This window comes from Salmo trutta, chromosome 33, assembly GCF_901001165.1.
Source record: "Salmo trutta chromosome 33, fSalTru1.1, whole genome shotgun sequence".
NCBI classification, from domain to species: Eukaryota; Metazoa; Chordata; class Actinopteri; order Salmoniformes; family Salmonidae; genus Salmo; species Salmo trutta.
Window position 1 is genome coordinate 43,293,043 of NC_042989.1, and position 18,500 is coordinate 43,311,542.

The following is an 18,500-nucleotide window of genomic DNA, read 5'->3' on the forward strand; positions in this document are numbered from 1 at the left end:
TGGACCAGTAACCAGCAGGTAGCCTAGTGGTTAGAGCGTTGGGCCAGTAACCGAAAAGGTTAACAGGAGTGTGTTTTTGCTTGTTTAAGCTTTTTCCGTAGTGAACTTAGCTTGGTAACGTTAAGCTAATTCACTAGCTAGCCTAGCACAGACAACGTTATCTTGTCTAGGTGACCCAGCTAGCTACATCACTAACCAACTTTAAAACGCCCTTCTCTGGACTGACATTTGCAATTTGTTTCTCATGAACTTGCTGCTTGCTTATTTCAATTGACCTACCTTGGTGTTTCACGTCCACATCATAACACAACGCTGGTTTCTAGTGGTGTTGCTGTTCTTCTGCAGGCTCCATTTATCACAGTGGACACATTATGATGGACATTATCCATGACATTATCCAGATAATGTAGCGGAACGCTCTAAAACAAGGAAAATAAACGTCTTCAGAAGGAAAGATTCAGGTTGAATCATTTCCAGTCGATCAGAGGGCAGATAGGCCTGTTCCCACTATTTACCACAGCCACAAAGACTACAGTCTATATCCTAGAAATTCATTAAAAATAACATTTGGGGCATTTTGGGTTTCATTTAAGGTTAGGCATAAGCTTAGCACTGTGGTTAAAAGTTTCAAATCACCATCCTCCAACAGACAGATGCTAATGACATTGGAGTCATGATTGTGTGGCCCTTAGAAATAACAGTAAATTATATTTGTGATCACCATTCACCCGTTGGATAACTCTCCTGTCTGCTGGTCTTTTACCCACCAGGCTCAGAGTTCCTTCAGCTGGGGACTGGGGGCCGTCATTTCAACCATGGGGCTGTGGAAGGGTGTTCATACTGGAGGCCTTTGATGTGCTGCGCCTAATCCATCTCTCTACTGTACCAGTCTATAGTATGTCTCCATCTCTCTACTGTACCAGTCTATAGTATGTCTTCATCTCTCTCCGTGTCTCTCTGTTTCTGTCTCTGTCTCTGTCTCTCTCTCTCTCTCTCTCTCTCTCTCTCTCTCTCTCTCTCTCTCTCTCTCTCTCTCTCTCTCTCTCTCCCTGTGTATAACTATCTCTCTCTCTCTCTCTCTCTCTCTCTCTCCTCTCTCTCTCTCTGTGTCTCTCTCTCTCTCTCTCTGTGTCTCTCTGTTTCTGTCTCTCTCTCTCTCCCTGTGTATAACTATCTCTTTCTCTCTCTCTCCCTGTGTATAACTATCTCTCGCTCTCGCTCTCTCTCTCCCTCTCTCTCTCTGTCTGACACAGTCTCTCTCTCTCCCTGTGTCTCTCTCTCTCTCTCTCTGTCTCTCTGTCTGTCTGTCTGTCTGTCTGTCTGTCTGTCTGTCTGTCTGTCTGTCTGTCTGTCTGTCTGTCTCTCTCTCTCTCTCTCCTCTCTCTCTCTCTCTCTCTCTGTCTCTCTCTCTCTCTCTCTCTCTCTGTGTCTCTCTCTCTCTCTCTCTCTGCATGTGCATCTAACAATTCTGAACTTGTTATCTATACAGCTACTGTGTGAACTCTCCTAGGCTGAATCCCGAATCATCCCCTATGCTCCTCTGATCTCCATCTGTGCGTTCAGGCATGCCTTACGCCATATGCAGAAGTGTCCCAAAGCCGAGGGAGTTAAAATAATGGAGGGTGTATTAGACTCTTCGATAGCCACTATTGACCGAGTCTGATTCGCTGCTGACTTTAGAGTGAAGTAGTATCCCATAATGCACCACGTGTCTAATTATGATCCATGACACATGTAACATACGAAACACTTTCCTAATTCACTGTTGCTGAGGTATATTTATTGTGAGACGACAGGGAGAATTTTCTCAGTTGAATTTCGTTTTATTATTTAAAGTCAGGTGTGTGTCCAGAAGGTAAGGGGTTTATTGATCTCCTCGCCACTCTTGAAGTTACCCTCTGAGTTTCATCAGCTCCGTGCGAATTGGTAGGGGCAAGGTGGTGGTTTGGGATTCACCGCTAGTCATGGAAAGCCCTGTTCTTCCTCTTCCTGTCTCCCAGACTCCTCTCTGTCTCAGTGGGTGGTAAAAGTGGAAGTGTTGGTTGATGCTGTGGAAGAGACTAAAGTCGAGTTCAACCTCTCTCTGATGGAGCTGTCTACAGAACAGTCATTCACGGTGTTGTTCCCATCTGGGCAGAGCAAGAACACCTTCAGCCTCCATGTCAACACAGTTAGTATACACCCTATTCCCTTTATAGTGCCCTACTGTTGACCAGAGCCCTTTACAGTATAGTGCCCTACTGTTGACCAGAGTCCTATACAGTATAGTGTCCTACTGTTGACCAGAGTCCTTTACAGTATAGTGCCCTACTGTTGACCAGAGCCCTTTACAGTATAGTGCCCTACTGTTGACCTTTACAGTATAGTGCCCTACTGTTGACCAGAGTCCTATACAGTATAGTGCCCTACTGTTGACCAGAGCCCTTTACAGTATAGTGCCCTACTGTTGACCAGAGTCCTTTACAGTATAGTGCCCTACTGTTGACCAGAGTCCTATACAGTATAGTGCCCTACTGTTGACCAGAGCCCTTTACAGTATAGTGCCCTACTGTTGACCAGAGCCCTTTACAGTATAGTGCCCTACTGTTGACCAGAGCCCTTTACAGTATAGTGCCCTACTGTTGACCAGAGTCCTTTACAGTATAGTGCCCTACTGTTGACCAGAGTCCTTTACAGTATAGTGCCCTACTGTTGACCTTTACAGTATAGTGCCCTACTGTTGACCAGAGTCCTTTACAGTATAGTGCCCTACTGTTGACCAGAGTCCTTTACAGTATAGTGCCCTACTGTTGACCAGAGTCCTTTACAGTATAGTGCCCTACTGTTGACCAGAGTCCTTTACAGTATAGTGCCCTACTGTTGACCAGAGTCCTTTACAGTATAGTGCCCTACTGTTGACCAGAGCCCTTTACAGTATAGTGCCCTACTGTTGACCAGAGCCCTTTACAGTATAGTGCCCTACTGTTGACCAGAGTCCTATACAGTATAGTGCCCTACTGTTGACCAGAGTCCTATACAGTATAGTGCCCTACTGTTGACCAGAGTCCTTTACAGTATAGTGCCCTACTGTTGACCTTTACAGTATAGTGCCCTACTGTTGACCAGAGCCCTTTACAGTATAGTGCCCTACTGTTGACCAGAGTCCTTTACAGTATAGTGCCCTACTGTTGACCAGAGTCCTTTACAGTATAGTGCCCTACTGTTGACCAGAGCCCTTTACAGTATAGTGCCCTACTGTTGACCAGAGCCCTTTACAGTATAGTGCCCTACTGTTGACCTTTACAGTATAGTGCCCTACTGTTGACCAGAGTCCTTTACAGTATAGTGCCCTACTGTTGACCTATACAGTATAGTGCCCTACTGTTGACCAGAGCCCTTTACAGTATAGTGCCCTACTGTTGACCAGAGTCCTATACAGTATAGTGCCCTACTGTTGACCAGAGTCCTATACAGTATAGTGCCCTACTGTTGACCAGAGTCCTTTACAGTATAGTGCCCTACTGTTGACCAGAGTCCTTTACAGTATAGTGCCCTACTGTTGACCAGAGTCCTTTACAGTATAGTGCCCTACTGTTGACCTTTACAGTATAGTGCCCTACTGTTGACCAGAGCCCTTTACAGTATAGTGCCCTACTGTTGACCTATACAGTATAGTGCCCTACTGTTGACCAGAGCCCTTTACAGTATAGTGCCCTACTGTTGACCAGAGTCCTTTACAATATAGTGCCCTACTGTTGACCAGAGTCCTTTACAGTATAGTGCCCTACTGTTGACCAGAGTCCTTTACAGTATAGTGCCCTACTGTTGACCAGAGCCCTTTACAGTATAGTGCCCTACTGTTGACCAGAGTCCTATACAGTATAGTGCCCTACTGTTGACCTTTACAGTATAGTGCCCTACTGTTGACCTTTACAGTATAGTGCCCTACTGTTGACCAGGGCCCTTTACAGTATAGTGCCCTACTGTTGACCAGAGTCCTATACAGTATAGTGCCCTACTGTTGACCTTTACAGTATAGTGCCCTACTGTTGACCAGAGTCCTTTACAGTATAGTGCCCTACTGTTGACCTTTACAGTATAGTGCCCTACTGTTGATCAGAGTCCTTTACAGTATAGTGCCCTACTGTTGACCAGAGTCCTTTACAGTATAGTGCCCTACTGTTGACCAGAGTCCTTTACAGTATAGTGCCCTACTGTTGATCAGAGTCCTTTACAGTATAGTGCCCTACTGTTGATCAGAGTCCTTTACAGTATAGTGCCCTACTGTTGACCTTTACAGTATAGTGCCCTACTGTTGACCAGAGTCCTTTACAGTATAGTGCCCTACTGTTGACCAGAGTCCTTTACAGTATAGTGCCCTACTGTTGACCAGAGTCCTATACAGTATAGTGCCCTACTGTTGACCAGAGTCCTTTACAGTATAGTGCCCTACTGTTGACCAGAGCCCTTTACAGTATAGTGCCCTACTGTTGACCTATACAGTATAGTGCCCTACTGTTGACCAGAGCCCTTTACAGTATAGTGCCCTACTGTTGACCAGAGTCCTTTACAGTATAGTGCCCTACTGTTGACCAGAGTCCTTTACAGTATAGTGCCCTACTGTTGACCAGAGTCCTTTACAGTATAGTGCCCTACTGTTGACCAGAGCCCTTTACAGTATAGTGCCCTACTGTTGACCAGAGTCCTATACAGTATAGTGCCCTACTGTTGACCTTTACAGTATAGTGCCCTACTGTTGACCAGAGTCCTATACAGTATAGTGCCCTACTGTTGACCTTTACAGTATAGTGCCCTACTGTTGACCAGAGTCCTTTACAGTATAGTGCCCTACTGTTGACCTTTACAGTATAGTGCCCTACTGTTGATCAGAGTCCTTTACAGTATAGTGCCCTACTGTTGACCAGAGTCCTTTACAGTATAGTGCCCTACTGTTGACCTTTACAGTATAGTGCCCTACTGTTGACCAGAGCCCTTTACAGTATAGTGCCCTACTGTTGACCAGAGTCCTTTACAGTATAGTGCCCTACTGTTGACCTTTACAGTATAGTGCCCTACTGTTGACCAGAGTCCTTTACAGTATAGTGCCCTACTGTTGACCTATACAGTATAGTGCCCTACTGTTGACCAGAGTCCTTTACAGTATAGTGCCCTACTGTTGACCAGAGTCCTTTACAGTATAGTGCCCTACTGTTGACCAGAGCCCTTTACAGTATAGTGCCCTACTGTTGACCAGAGTCCTTTACAGTATAGTGCCCTACTGTTGACCAGAGTCCTATACAGTATAGTGCCCTACTGTTGACCAGAGCCCTTTACAGTATTGTGCCCTACTGTTGACCAGAGTCCTTTACAGTATAGTGCCCTACTGTTGACCTTTACAGTATAGTGCCCTACTGTTGACCAGAGCCCTTTACAGTATAGTGCCCTACTGTTGACCAGAGTCCTTTACAGTATAGTGCCCTACTGTTGACCAGAGTCCTTTACAGTATAGTGCCCTACTGTTGACCAGAGTCCTTTACAGTATAGTACCCTACTGTTGACCAGAGTCCTTTACAGTATAGTGCCCTACTGTTGACCTTTACAGTATAGTGCCCTACTGTTGACCAGAGTCCTATACAGTATAGTGCCCTACTGTTGACCAGAGTCCTTTACAGTATAGTGCCCTACTGTTGACCAGAGTCCTTTACAGTATAGTGCCCTACTGTTGACCAGAGTCCTTTACAGTATAGTGCCCTACTGTTGACCAGAGTCCTTTACAGTATAGTGCCCTACTGTTGACCAGAGTCCTATACAGTATAGTGCCCTACTGTTGACCAGAGTCCTTTACAGTATAGTGCCCTACTGTTGACCAGAGCCCTTTACAGTATAGTGCCCTACTGTTGACCTTTACAGTATAGTGCCCTACTGTTGACCAGAGTCCTTTACAGTATAGTGCCCTACTGTTGACCAGAGCCCTTTACAGTATAGTGCCCTACTGTTGACCTTTACAGTATAGTGCCCTACTGTTGACCAGAGCCCTTTACAGTATAGTGCCCTACTGTTGACCAGAGTCCTATACAGTATAGTGCCCTACTGTTGACCAGAGCCCTTTACAATATAGTGCCCTACTGTTGACCAGAGTCCTTTACAGTATAGTGCCCTACTGTTGACCTTTACAGTATAGTGCCCTACTGTTGACCAGAGTCCTTTACAGTATAGTGCCCAACTGTTGACCAGAGCCCTTTACAGTATAGTGCCCTACTGTTGACCAGAGTCCTATACAGTATAGTGCCCTACTGTTGACCAGAGCCCTTTACAGTATAGTGCCCTACTGTTGACCAGAGTCCTTTACAGTATAGTGCCCTACTGTTGACCAGAGTCCTTTACAGTATAGTGCCCTACTGTTGACCAGAGTCCTTTACAGTATAGTGCCCTACTGTTGACCTTTACAGTATAGTGCCCTACTGTTGACCAGAGTCCTTTACAGTATAGTGCCCTACTGTTGACCAGAGCCCTTTACAGTATAGTGCCCTACTGTTGACCAGAGTCCTTTACAGTATAGTGCCCTACTGTTGACCAGAGTCCTTTACAGTATAGTGCCCTACTGTTGACCTTTACAGTATAGTGCCCTACTGTTGACCAGAGTCCTATACAGTATAGTGCCCTACTGTTGACCTTTACAGTATAGTGCCCTACTGTTGACCAGAGTCCTATACAGTATAGTGCCCTACTGTTGACCTTTACAGTATAGTGCCCTACTGTTGACCAGAGTCCTTTACAGTATAGTGCCCTACTGTTGACCTTTACAGTATAGTGCCCTACTGTTGATCAGAGTCCTTTACAGTATAGTGCCCTACTGTTGACCAGAGTCCTTTACAGTATAGTGCCCTACTGTTGACCTTTACAGTATAGTGCCCTACTGTTGACCAGAGCCCTTTACAGTATAGTGCCCTACTGTTGACCAGAGTCCTTTACAGTATAGTGCCCTACTGTTGACCTTTACAGTATAGTGCCCTACTGTTGACCAGAGTCCTTTACAGTATAGTGCCCTACTGTTGACCTATACAGTATAGTGCCCTACTGTTGACCAGAGTCCTTTACAGTATAGTGCCCTACTGTTGACCAGAGTCCTTTACAGTATAGTGCCCTACTGTTGACCAGAGCCCTTTACAGTATAGTGCCCTACTGTTGACCAGAGTCCTTTACAGTATAGTGCCCTACTGTTGACCAGAGTCCTATACAGTATAGTGCCCTACTGTTGACCAGAGCCCTTTACAGTATTGTGCCCTACTGTTGACCAGAGTCCTTTACAGTATAGTGCCCTACTGTTGACCTTTACAGTATAGTGCCCTACTGTTGACCAGAGCCCTTTACAGTATAGTGCCCTACTGTTGACCAGAGTCCTTTACAGTATAGTGCCCTACTGTTGACCAGAGTCCTTTACAGTATAGTGCCCTACTGTTGACCAGAGTCCTTTACAGTATAGTACCCTACTGTTGACCAGAGTCCTTTACAGTATAGTGCCCTACTGTTGACCTTTACAGTATAGTGCCCTACTGTTGACCAGAGTCCTATACAGTATAGTGCCCTACTGTTGACCAGAGTCCTTTACAGTATAGTGCCCTACTGTTGACCAGAGTCCTTTACAGTATAGTGCCCTACTGTTGACCAGAGTCCTTTACAGTATAGTGCCCTACTGTTGACCAGAGTCCTTTACAGTATAGTGCCCTACTGTTGACCAGAGTCCTATACAGTATAGTGCCCTACTGTTGACCAGAGTCCTTTACAGTATAGTGCCCTACTGTTGACCAGAGCCCTTTACAGTATAGTGCCCTACTGTTGACCTTTACAGTATAGTGCCCTACTGTTGACCAGAGTCCTTTACAGTATAGTGCCCTACTGTTGACCAGAGCCCTTTACAGTATAGTGCCCTACTGTTGACCTTTACAGTATAGTGCCCTACTGTTGACCAGAGCCCTTTACAGTATAGTGCCCTACTGTTGACCAGAGTCCTATACAGTATAGTGCCCTACTGTTGACCAGAGCCCTTTACAATATAGTGCCCTACTGTTGACCAGAGTCCTTTACAGTATAGTGCCCTACTGTTGACCTTTACAGTATAGTGCCCTACTGTTGACCAGAGTCCTTTACAGTATAGTGCCCAACTGTTGACCAGAGCCCTTTACAGTATAGTGCCCTACTGTTGACCAGAGTCCTATACAGTATAGTGCCCTACTGTTGACCAGAGCCCTTTACAGTATAGTGCCCTACTGTTGACCAGAGTCCTTTACAGTATAGTGCCCTACTGTTGACCAGAGTCCTTTACAGTATAGTGCCCTACTGTTGACCAGAGTCCTTTACAGTATAGTGCCCTACTGTTGACCTTTACAGTATAGTGCCCTACTGTTGACCAGAGTCCTTTACAGTATAGTGCCCTACTGTTGACCAGAGCCCTTTACAGTATAGTGCCCTACTGTTGACCAGAGTCCTTTACAGTATAGTGCCCTACTGTTGACCAGAGCCCTTTACAGTATAGTGCCCTACTGTTGACCAGAGTCCTTTACAGTATAGTGCCCTACTGTTGACCAGAGACCTTTACAGTATAGTGCCCTACTGTTGACCAGAGTCCTTTACAGTATAGTGCCCTACTGTTGACCAGAGCCCTTTACAGTATAGTGCCCTACTGTTGACCAGAGTCCTTTACAGTATAGTGCCCTACTGTTGACCAGAGTCCTTTACAGTATAGTGCCCTACTGTTGACCAGAGTCCTTTACAGTATAGTGCCCTACTGTTGACCTTTACAGTATAGTGCCCTACTGTTGACCAGAGTCCTATACAGTATAGTGCCCTACTGTTGACCAGGGCCCATAGGGGTTTTAAAGGGAATAGGATGCCATTTGGGACACATCTTATCTCTGCTGAAATGACCTCTGAATATCAGGGTTTTAGCATGTCTCTGTTTTTCATCGTGCTGAGGTTAATGTTTAGTGTGTGTGTGTGTGTGTGTGTGTGTGTGTGTGTGTGTGTGTGTGTGTGTGTGGTAGAGTAACCAGGTGAAGCTGTGGTGGCCCAGTGGCCATGGTGAGCAGCACTCTTATCATCTCAGTGTAAGAGGAACCTTGCTGGAGGGAGCAGCCATACTCAGGACAGACACACAGGTCAGACCTCAACATCTCTACTCCTCTCCTATTCCCTCTGTCTTCTCACGGTCTCCAGTCATCTGTCTTCTCACTGTCTCCAGTCCTCTGTCTTCTCATGGTCTCCAGTCCTCTTGTCTTCTCACTGTCTCCAGTCCTCTGTCTTCTCACGGTCTCCAGTCCTCTGTCTTCTCACGGTCTCCAGTCCACTGTCTTCTCACTGTCTCCAGTCCTCTGTCTTCTCACTGTCTCCAGTCCTCTTGTCTTCTCACTGTCTCCAGTCCTCTGTCTTCTCACTGTCTCCAGTCCTCTGTCTTCTCAATGTCTCCAGTCCTCTGTCTTCTCACGGTCTCCAGTCCTCTGTCTTCTCACGGTCTCCAGTCCTCTGTCTTCTCACTGTCTCCAGTCCTCTGTCTTCTCACGGTCTCCAGTCCTCTGTCTTCTCACTGTCTCCAGTCCTCTGTCTTCTCACTGTCTCCAGTCCTCTTGTCTTCTCACTGTCTCCAGTCCTCTTGTCTTCTCACTGTCTCCTGTCCTCTTGTCTTCTCACTGTCTCCAGTCCTCTGTCTTCTCAATGTCTCCAGTCCTCTGTCTTCTCATGGTCTCCAGTCCTCTCTCCTCTCCCTCAAAGTGTAAATTAATCTGATTTAATGTAAGTAGTAGTATTTATCTGACCTGGTTACACTAGACAGAATGCTAAAATCTTCACTGGCGATCTGTCTCCAGGTGTATTTAACAGTCTCTCTGTGTCCAGGTGTCTCCAGGTGTATATAACAGTCTCTCTGTGTTCAGGTGTATTTAACAGTCTCTCTGTCTCCAGGTGTATTTAACAGTCTCTCTGTCTCCAGGTGTATTTAACAGTCTCTCTGTGTCCAGGTGTATTTAACAGTCTCTCTGTGTCCAGGTGTCTCCAGGTGTATTTAACAGTCTCTCTGTGTCCAGGTGTATTTAACAGTCTCTCTGTCTCCAGGTGTATATAACAGTCTCTCTGTGTCCAGGTGTATTTAACAGTCTCTCTGTCTCCAGGTGTATTTAACAGTCTCTCTGTCTCCAGGTGTATTTAACAGTCTCTCTGTCTCCAGGTGTATTTAACAGTCTCTCTGTGTCCAGGTGTATTTAACAGTCTCTCTGTGTCCAGGTGTATTTAACAGTCTCTCTGTCTCCAGGTGTATATAACAGTCTCTCTGTGTCCAGGTGTATTTAACAGTCTCTCTGTCTCCAGGTGTATTTAACAGTCTCTCTGTGTCCAGGTGTATTTAACAGTCTCTCTGTCTCCAGGTGTATTTAACAGTCTCTCTGTCTCCAGGTGTATTTAACAGTCTCTCTGTCTCCAGGTGTATTTAACAGTCTCTCTGTGTCCAGGTGTATTTAACAGTCTCTCTGTCTCCAGGTGTATTTAACAGTCTCTCTGTGTCCAGGTGTATTTAACAGTCTCTCTGTCTCCAGGTGTATTTAACAGTCTCTCTGTGTCCAGGTGTCTCCAGGTGTATTTAACAGTCTCTCTGTGTCCAGGTGTCTCCAGGTGTATTTAACAGTCTCGCTGTCTCCAGGTGTATTTAACAGCCTCTCTGTCTCCAGGTGTATTTAACAGTCTCTCTGTCTCCAGGTGTATTTAACAGTCTCTCTGTCTCCAGGTGTATTTAACAGTCTCTCTGTCTCCAGGTGTATTTAACAGTCTCTCTGTGTCCAGGTGTATTTAACAGTCTCTCTGTCTCCAGGTGTATTTAACAGTCTCTCTGTCTCCAGGTGTCTCCAGGTGTATTTAACAGCCTCTCTGTCTCCAGGTGTATTTAACAGTCTCTCTGTGTCCAGGTGTATTTAACAGTCTCTCTGTGTTCAGGTGTATATAACAGTCTCTCTGTGTCCAGGTGTATTTAACAGTCTCTCTGTCTCCAGGTGTATTTAACAGTCTCTCTGTGTCCAGGTGTCTTCAGGTGTATTTAACAGTCTCTCTGTCTCCAGGTGTATTTAACAGTCTCTCTGTCTCCAGGTGTATTTAACAGTCTCTCTGTCTTCAGGTGTATTTAACAGTCTCTCTGTGTCCAGGTGTATTTAACAGTCTCTCTGTCTCCAGGTGTATTTAACAGTCTCTCTGTCTCCAGGTGTATTTAACAGTCTCTCTGTCTCCAGGTGTATTTAACAGTCTCTCTGTCTCCAGGTGTATTTAACAGTCTCTCTGTGTCCAGGTGTATTTAACAGCCTCTCTGTGTCCAGGTGTATTTAACAGTCTCTCTGTCTCCAGGTGTATTTAACAGTCTCTCTGTGTTCAGGTGTATTTAACAGTCTCTCTGTGTCCAGGTGTATTTAACAGTCTCTCTGTCTCCACGTGTATTTAACAGTCTCTCTGTCTCCAGGTGTCTCCAGGTGTATTTAACAGCCTCTCTGTCTCCAGGTGTATTTAACAGTCTCTCTGTGTCCAGGTGTATTTAACAGTCTCTCTGTGTTCAGGTGTATATAACAGTCTCTCTGTGTCCAGGTGTATTTAACAGTCTCTCTGTCTCCAGGTGTATTTAACAGTCTCTCTGTGTCCAGGTGTCTCCAGGTGTATTTAACAGTCTCTCTGTGTCCAGGTGTATTTAACAGTCTCTCTGTCTCCAGGTGTATTTAACAGCCTCTCTGTCTCCAGGTGTATTTAACAGTCTCTCTGTCTCCAGGTGTATTTAACAGTCTCTCTGTGTCCAGGTGTATTTAACAGTCTCTCTGTCTCCAGGTGTATTTAACAGTCTCTCTGTGTCCAGGTGTCTCCAGGTGTATTTAACAGTCTCTCTGTCTCCAGGTGTATTTAACAGTCTCTCTGTCTCCAGGTGTATTTAACAGTCTCTCTGTCTCCAGGTGTATTTAACAGTCTCTCTGTGTCCAGGTGTCTCCAGGTGTATTTAACAGTCTCTCTGTGTCCAGGTGTATTTAACAGTCTCTCTGTCTCCAGGTGTCTCCAGGTGTATTTAACAGTCTCTCTGTGTCCAGGTGTATTTAACAGTCTCTCTGTCTCCAGGTGTATTTAACAGTCTCTCTGTGTCCAGGTGTATTTAACAGTCTCTCTGTGTCCAGGTGTATTTAACAGTCTCTCTGTCTCCAGGTGTATTTAACAGTCTCTCTGTGTCCAGGTGTATTTAACAGTCTCTCTGTGTCCAGGTGTCTCCAGGTGTATTTAACAGTCTCTCTGTCTCCAGGTGTATTTAACAGTCTCTCTGTCTCCAGGTGTATTTAACAGTCTCTCTGTGTCCAGGTGTATTTAACAGTCTCTCTGTCTCCAGGTGTATTTAACAGTCTCTCTGTGTCCAGGTGTATTTAACAGTCTCTCTGTGTCCAGGTGTATTTAACAGTCTCTCTGTCTCCAGGTGTATTTAACAGTCTCTCTGTGTTCAGGTGTATTTAACAGTCTCTCTGTCTCCAGGTGTATTTAACAGTCTCTCTGTCTCCAGGTGTATTTAACAGTCTCTCTGTCTCCAGGTGTATTTAACAGTCTCTCTGTGTCCAGGTGTATTTAACAGTCTCTCTGTGTCCAGGTGTATTTAACAGTCTCTCTGTCTCCAGGTGTATTTAACAGTCTCTCTGTCTCCAGGTGTATTTAACAGTCTCTCTGTGTTCAGGTGTATTTAACAGTCTCTCTGTCTCCAGGTGTATTTAACAGTCTCTCTGTCTCCAGGTGTATTTAAAAGTCTCTCTGTGTCCAGGTGTATTTAACAGTCTCTCTGTGTCCAGGTGTCTCCAGGTGTATTTAACAGTCTCTCTGTGTCCAGGTGTATTTAACAGTCTCTCTGTCTCCAGGTGTATTTAACAGTCTCTCTGTGTCCAGGTGTCTCCAGGTGTATTTAACAGTCTCTCTGTGTCCAGGTGTATTTAACAGTCTCTCTGTCTCCAGGTGTATTTAACAGCCTCTCTGTATTAATCCCAAGGTGTATTTCCGTACAGTAGAGCTGGTCCAGGAGCCAATCGCTGGTTCCCCTGGGCTGAGTTTCTACTTCCGGGTCAACAAGAAGCCCATCTTCCTGAAGGGTTCAAACTGGATCCCAGCTCACGCCCTTCAGGACCTGGTCAGCCCTGCTGAGTGAGACACACACACACACACACACGCGCACACGTACACACACGCACACACACACACACACACACACACACACACACATGTACACACACACACATGTACACACACACGCACACACGCGCACACACGTACACACACACACACGTACACACACACACACACACACACAGACACACACACACACGTACACACACACGTACACACACACACACACACACACACACACACACACACATACACACACATACACACACACACACACACACACACACACACACACACACACACACACACTCGTGTCTTTGGTCTTAATCATGATATCAAGCTTTCACTCATTAATTCTTCTAAGATGGGATGTGTTTTGTACATGTCAACGTCATTATGTTTACATTATGATTCCAACAGGACGTTAGTTTTCTGATTTAACTCACCACGTACCTATGTCTCGGCCCTCACTAGCATAAAAACTAACTCTCCAATACAACCTGGTGCATCACACAAAAAAATATCCCCTTCAAAACCTGTCAGTTTAAATAAGAGATATCTGGGGGGTTTTGGATGAGTCTCAATCCACCGCATCTGCCAGTGTTGCACTTCCCCATCTACATTTACATTTTAGTCATTTAGCAGACGCTCATATCCAGAGCGACTTACAGTAGTGAATACATTTCATTTCATTTCATGCATTTTGTTTTGTACTGGCCCCTCGTGGGAATCGAACCCACAACCCTGGCGTTGCAAACACCATGCTCTACCAACTGAGCCACAGGGAAGACCGTCTGAGGTGAAAGGTGACAGAGAGGTGTTGGTCAGACCAGGAGGCATCCCATCTGAGGTGAAAGGTGACAGAGAGGTGTTTGTCAGACCAGGGGACATCCCATCTGAGGTGAAAGGTGACAGAGAGGTGTTTATCAGACCAGGAGACATCCCGAAAATCAGTCTTGTCATGTAAACGTCTGTAGCGTCCGGACCGTTTGGGACCCCACTGTGGAACATTAGATATTAAACCTTAGTCTGAAGGTCCCGTGTGGCTCAGTTGGTAGAGCATGGTGTTTGCAACGCCAGGGTTGTGGGTTCGATTCCCACGGGGGACCAGTATGGAGACGGAAAAAAAAGTATGTAATGTATGCATTCACTACTGTTAGTCGCTCTGGATAAGAGCGTCTGCTGAATGACTAAAATGTAAATGTAAATGAAGGTAGCCCATACATATTAATGGAAGTATGAAGGTAGCTTTGTGCCTACCCAAAGAAGGGGTTAAATATGTGTTTAAAAAAACATTCCTGAGTTTTTTAAATTATCTCCTAGATTTACGGCAGATACTTCAAAACCTTTTTTTCCCCCCTACAATTCATTTTTTTACTGTTATTTTTGTCATCTCTGAATGTGTTACTCAATGCTTTTCTATGTGCTTTAGTAGTAAAAGCCCAAAATCTAGACTTAAATAAATATTATTATTTTTTTAATTTTATTTTATTCCTAAAGGTTGTCCTAAAATTCTAAATCAAATTAGGTAAATGATCCATGTTTTAAACATCTTTAAAACCCCAATATATATCAGCTTAGCAACCACCCTCTCTCCCTAACGCCTCAGACCGGAGAGAATTACACAACCCTCACTGTAACCTGATAGATTTCAACAGACACTAGTTAGTCGTTAATGTGTTGTCCAGTCATCGCCTAACCGTTGACTACAGTCGTGTTCTGTTTCAGTGTGAGGAACCTTCTACAGTCGTCCGTGGACGCCAATATGAACGCTCTCAGGGTCTGGGGTGGAGGTGTCTATGAACAGGACCTGTTCTACTCTCTCTGTGATGAGATGGGGATTATGGTAACTGACTAGTACTCGTTCTCCTTGTCTTCGTCACAAACTCCCTGTACTTTTCACCAATACCTTGTCTGTCCTTAGATTTGGCAGGACTTCATGTTTGCCTGTGCCATGTACCCCACTGATCCTGACTTCATAGAGACGGTTAGAGAAGAGGTTGGCCAACAGGTGAGCTACACACTACAGGATTGACGTCAGTAGCTTTGTCCTCGACGGCCCCGTACAGCACACTACAGGATTGACGTCAGTAGCTTTGTCCTCGACGGCCCCATAGAGCACACTACAGGGTTGACGTTAGTAGCTTTGTCCTCGACGGCCCCGTACAGCACACTACAGGGTTGACGTTAGTAGCTTTGTCCTCGACGGCCCCATAGAGCACACTACAGGGTTGACGTCAGTAGCTTTGTCCTCGACGGCCCCGTAGAGCACACTACAGGATTGACGTTAGTAGCTTTGTCCTCGACGGCCCCATAGAGCACACTACAGGGTTGACGTCAGTAGCTTTGTCCTCGACGGCCCCGTAGAGCACACTACAGGATTGACGTTAGTAGCTTTGTCCTCGACGGCCCCGTACAGCACACTACAGGGTTGATGTTAGTAGCTTTGTCCTCGACGGCCCCGTAGAGCACACTACAGGATTGACGTCAGTAGCTTTGTCCTCGACGGCCCCGTAGAGCACACTACAGGATTGACGTCAGTAGCTTTGTCCTCGACGGCCCCGTAGAGCACACTACAGGATTGACGTTAGTAGCTTTGTCCTCGACGGCCCCGTACAGCACACTACAGGGTTGATGTTAGTAGCTTTGTCCTCGACGGCCCCGTAGAGCACACTACAGGATTGACGTCAGTAGCTTTGTCCTCGACGGCCCCGTAGAGCACACTACAGGATTGACGTCAGTAGCTTTGTCCTCGACGGCCCCGTAGAGCACACTACAGGATTGACGTTAGTAGCTTTGTCCTCGACGGCCCCGTACAGCACACTACAGGGTTGATGTTAGTAGCTTTGTCCTCGACGGCCCCGTAGAGCACACTACAGGGTTGACGTTAGTAGCTTTGTCCTCCACGGCCCCGTAGAGCACACTACAGGATTGACGTCAGTAGCTTTGTCCTCGACGGCCCCGTAGAGCACACTACAGGATTGACGTCAGTAGCTTTGTCCTCGACGGCCCCGTAGAGCACACTACAGGGTTGATGTTAGTAGCTTTGTCTTCGACGGCCCCTAGAGCACACTGCAAATCTCCTGTTTCTGTAGCATGTGGCAGCTTGATGTAGCATCCCCTGGACAAGGCCTTGATCTATGTTAATATTGATTACGATGACTCATTTCCTGGTTATAGCATGTTTTAACATGTTATAACACCTGTTTCCTCGCCCCAATCAGGTGAGGCGCTTAAAGTCCCACCCGTCGGTCATCGTGTGGAGTGGGAACAACGAGAATGAGGCGGCCCTGGCCACTGATTGGTTCGGCATCCCTGTTGCCCAGCAACCCCGCTACCATAGAGACTATGTGACTCTGTATGTGGACAACATCAGGGCTGTTGTTCAGAAGGTGAGAGACGTATCTGAGACATGGTCTGTGTCTGAGGCCACCCTAAACCCTAAACCCTGTCACCGATCTGGGTCATTCTACAGAAGTCTGAATTGGGGGTTGATAGTTTTTTTTCTTCTAATTTGAATCTTATTTTCATTTTCCCAAAACTTTCAGTAGACATATACAGTATATACACTATATACACTATACTAACCTTATATACAGTATATACACACTAACCTTATATACAGTATATACAGTATACTAACCTTATATACAGTATATACACTATACTAACCTTATATACAGTATATACACTATATACACTATACTAACCTTATATACAGTATATACAGTATATACAGAATACTAACCTTATATACAGTATATACAGTATACTAATCTTATATACAGTATATACACTATATACAGAATACTAACCTTATATACAGTATATACACTATATACAGTATACTAACCTTATATACAGTATATACAGTATACTAACCTTATATACAGTATATACACTATACTAACCTTATATACAGTATATACACTAAATCAAATCAAATTTATTTCTATAGCCCTTCTTACATCAGCTGATATCTCAAAGTACTGTACAGAAACCCAGCCTAAAACCCCAAACAGCAAGTAATGCAGGTGTAGAAGCACGGTGGCTGGGAAAAACTCCCTAGAAAGGCCAAAACCTAGGAAGAAACCTAGAGAGGAAGCAGGCTATGAGGGGGTGGCCTAGGAAAAACTCCCTAGAAAGGCCAAAACCTAGGAAGAAACCTAGAGAGGAACCAGGCTATGAGGGGTGGCCAGTCCTCTTCTAGCTGTGCCGGGTGGAGATTATAACAGAACATGGCCAAGATGTTCAAATGTTCGTAAATGACCAGCATTGTCAAATAATAATAATCACAGTAGTTGTCGAGGGTGCAACAAGTCAGTAACACAAGAGTAAGTGTCAGTTGGCTTTTTCATAGCCGATCTTTGAGAGTATCTCTACCGCTCCTGCTGTCTCTAGAGAGTTGAAAACAGCAGGTCTGGGACAGGTAGCACGTCCGGTGAATAGGTCAGGGTTCCAGCAGGTCTGGGGCAACAGGTCTGGGACAGGTAGCACGTCCGGTGAACAGGTCAGGGTTCCATAGCTGCAGGCAGAACTGTTGGAACTGGAGCAGCAGCACGACCAGGTGAACTGGGGACAGCAAGGAGTCATCAAGCCAGGTAGTCCTGAGGCATGGTCCTAGGGCTCAGGTCCTCCGAGAGAGAGAAAGACAGAAAGAGAAAGAGAGAATTAGAGAGAGCATATTTAAATTCACACAGGACACCGGAAAAGACAAGAGAAATACTCCAGATGTGACAGACTGACCCTAGCCCCCCGACACATAAACTACTACAGCATAAATACTGGAGGCTGAGACAGGAGTGGTCAGGAAACACTTTGGCCCCATCCGATGAAACCCCCGGACAGGGCCAAACAGGTAGGATATAACCCCACCCACTTTGCCAAAGCACAGCCTCCACACCACTGGAGGGATATCTTCAACCACCAACATACCATCCCGGGACAAGGCCGAGTATAGCCCACAAAGATCTCCGCCACGGCACAGCCCAAGGGGGGGCGCCAACCCAGACAGGAAGACCACGTCAGTGACTCAACCCACTCAAGTGACGCACCCCTCCTAGCGACGGCATGGAAGAATACCAGTAAGCCAGTGACTCAGCCCCTGTAATAGGGGTAGAGGCAGAGAATCCCAGTGGAAAGAGGGGAAACCGGCCAGGCAGAGACAGCAAGGGCGGTTCGTTGCTCCAGCCTTTCCGTTCACCTTCACACTCCTGGGCCAGACTACACTTAATCATAGGACCTACTGAAGAGATGTGTCTTCAGTAAAGACTTAAAGGTTGAGACTGAGTCTGCGTCTCTCACATGGGTAGGCAGACTATTCCATAAAAATGGAGCTCTATAGTAAAACAGTAAAA

General features: G+C 45.7%; 1 protein-coding gene across 1 annotated transcript in view; it reads left to right on the forward strand.

Moving 5' to 3' along the window:
• Window positions 1–783: 783 nt before the first annotated feature.
• LOC115173039 (beta-mannosidase) overlaps window positions 784–18,500 on the forward strand; it is a 38,026-nt gene continuing 20,309 nt past the window's right edge. The window contains exons 1-7 of the mRNA XM_029731011.1: window positions 784–895; window positions 2,001–2,170; window positions 9,021–9,134; window positions 13,010–13,161; window positions 14,872–14,989; window positions 15,068–15,154; window positions 16,368–16,535. Of these exons, the coding sequence (XP_029586871.1) occupies window positions 2,087–2,170; window positions 9,021–9,134; window positions 13,010–13,161; window positions 14,872–14,989; window positions 15,068–15,154; window positions 16,368–16,535 (723 nt within the window). The 5' untranslated portion in view covers window positions 784–895; window positions 2,001–2,086. The remainder of the gene's footprint in view (window positions 896–2,000; window positions 2,171–9,020; window positions 9,135–13,009; window positions 13,162–14,871; window positions 14,990–15,067; window positions 15,155–16,367; window positions 16,536–18,500) is intronic.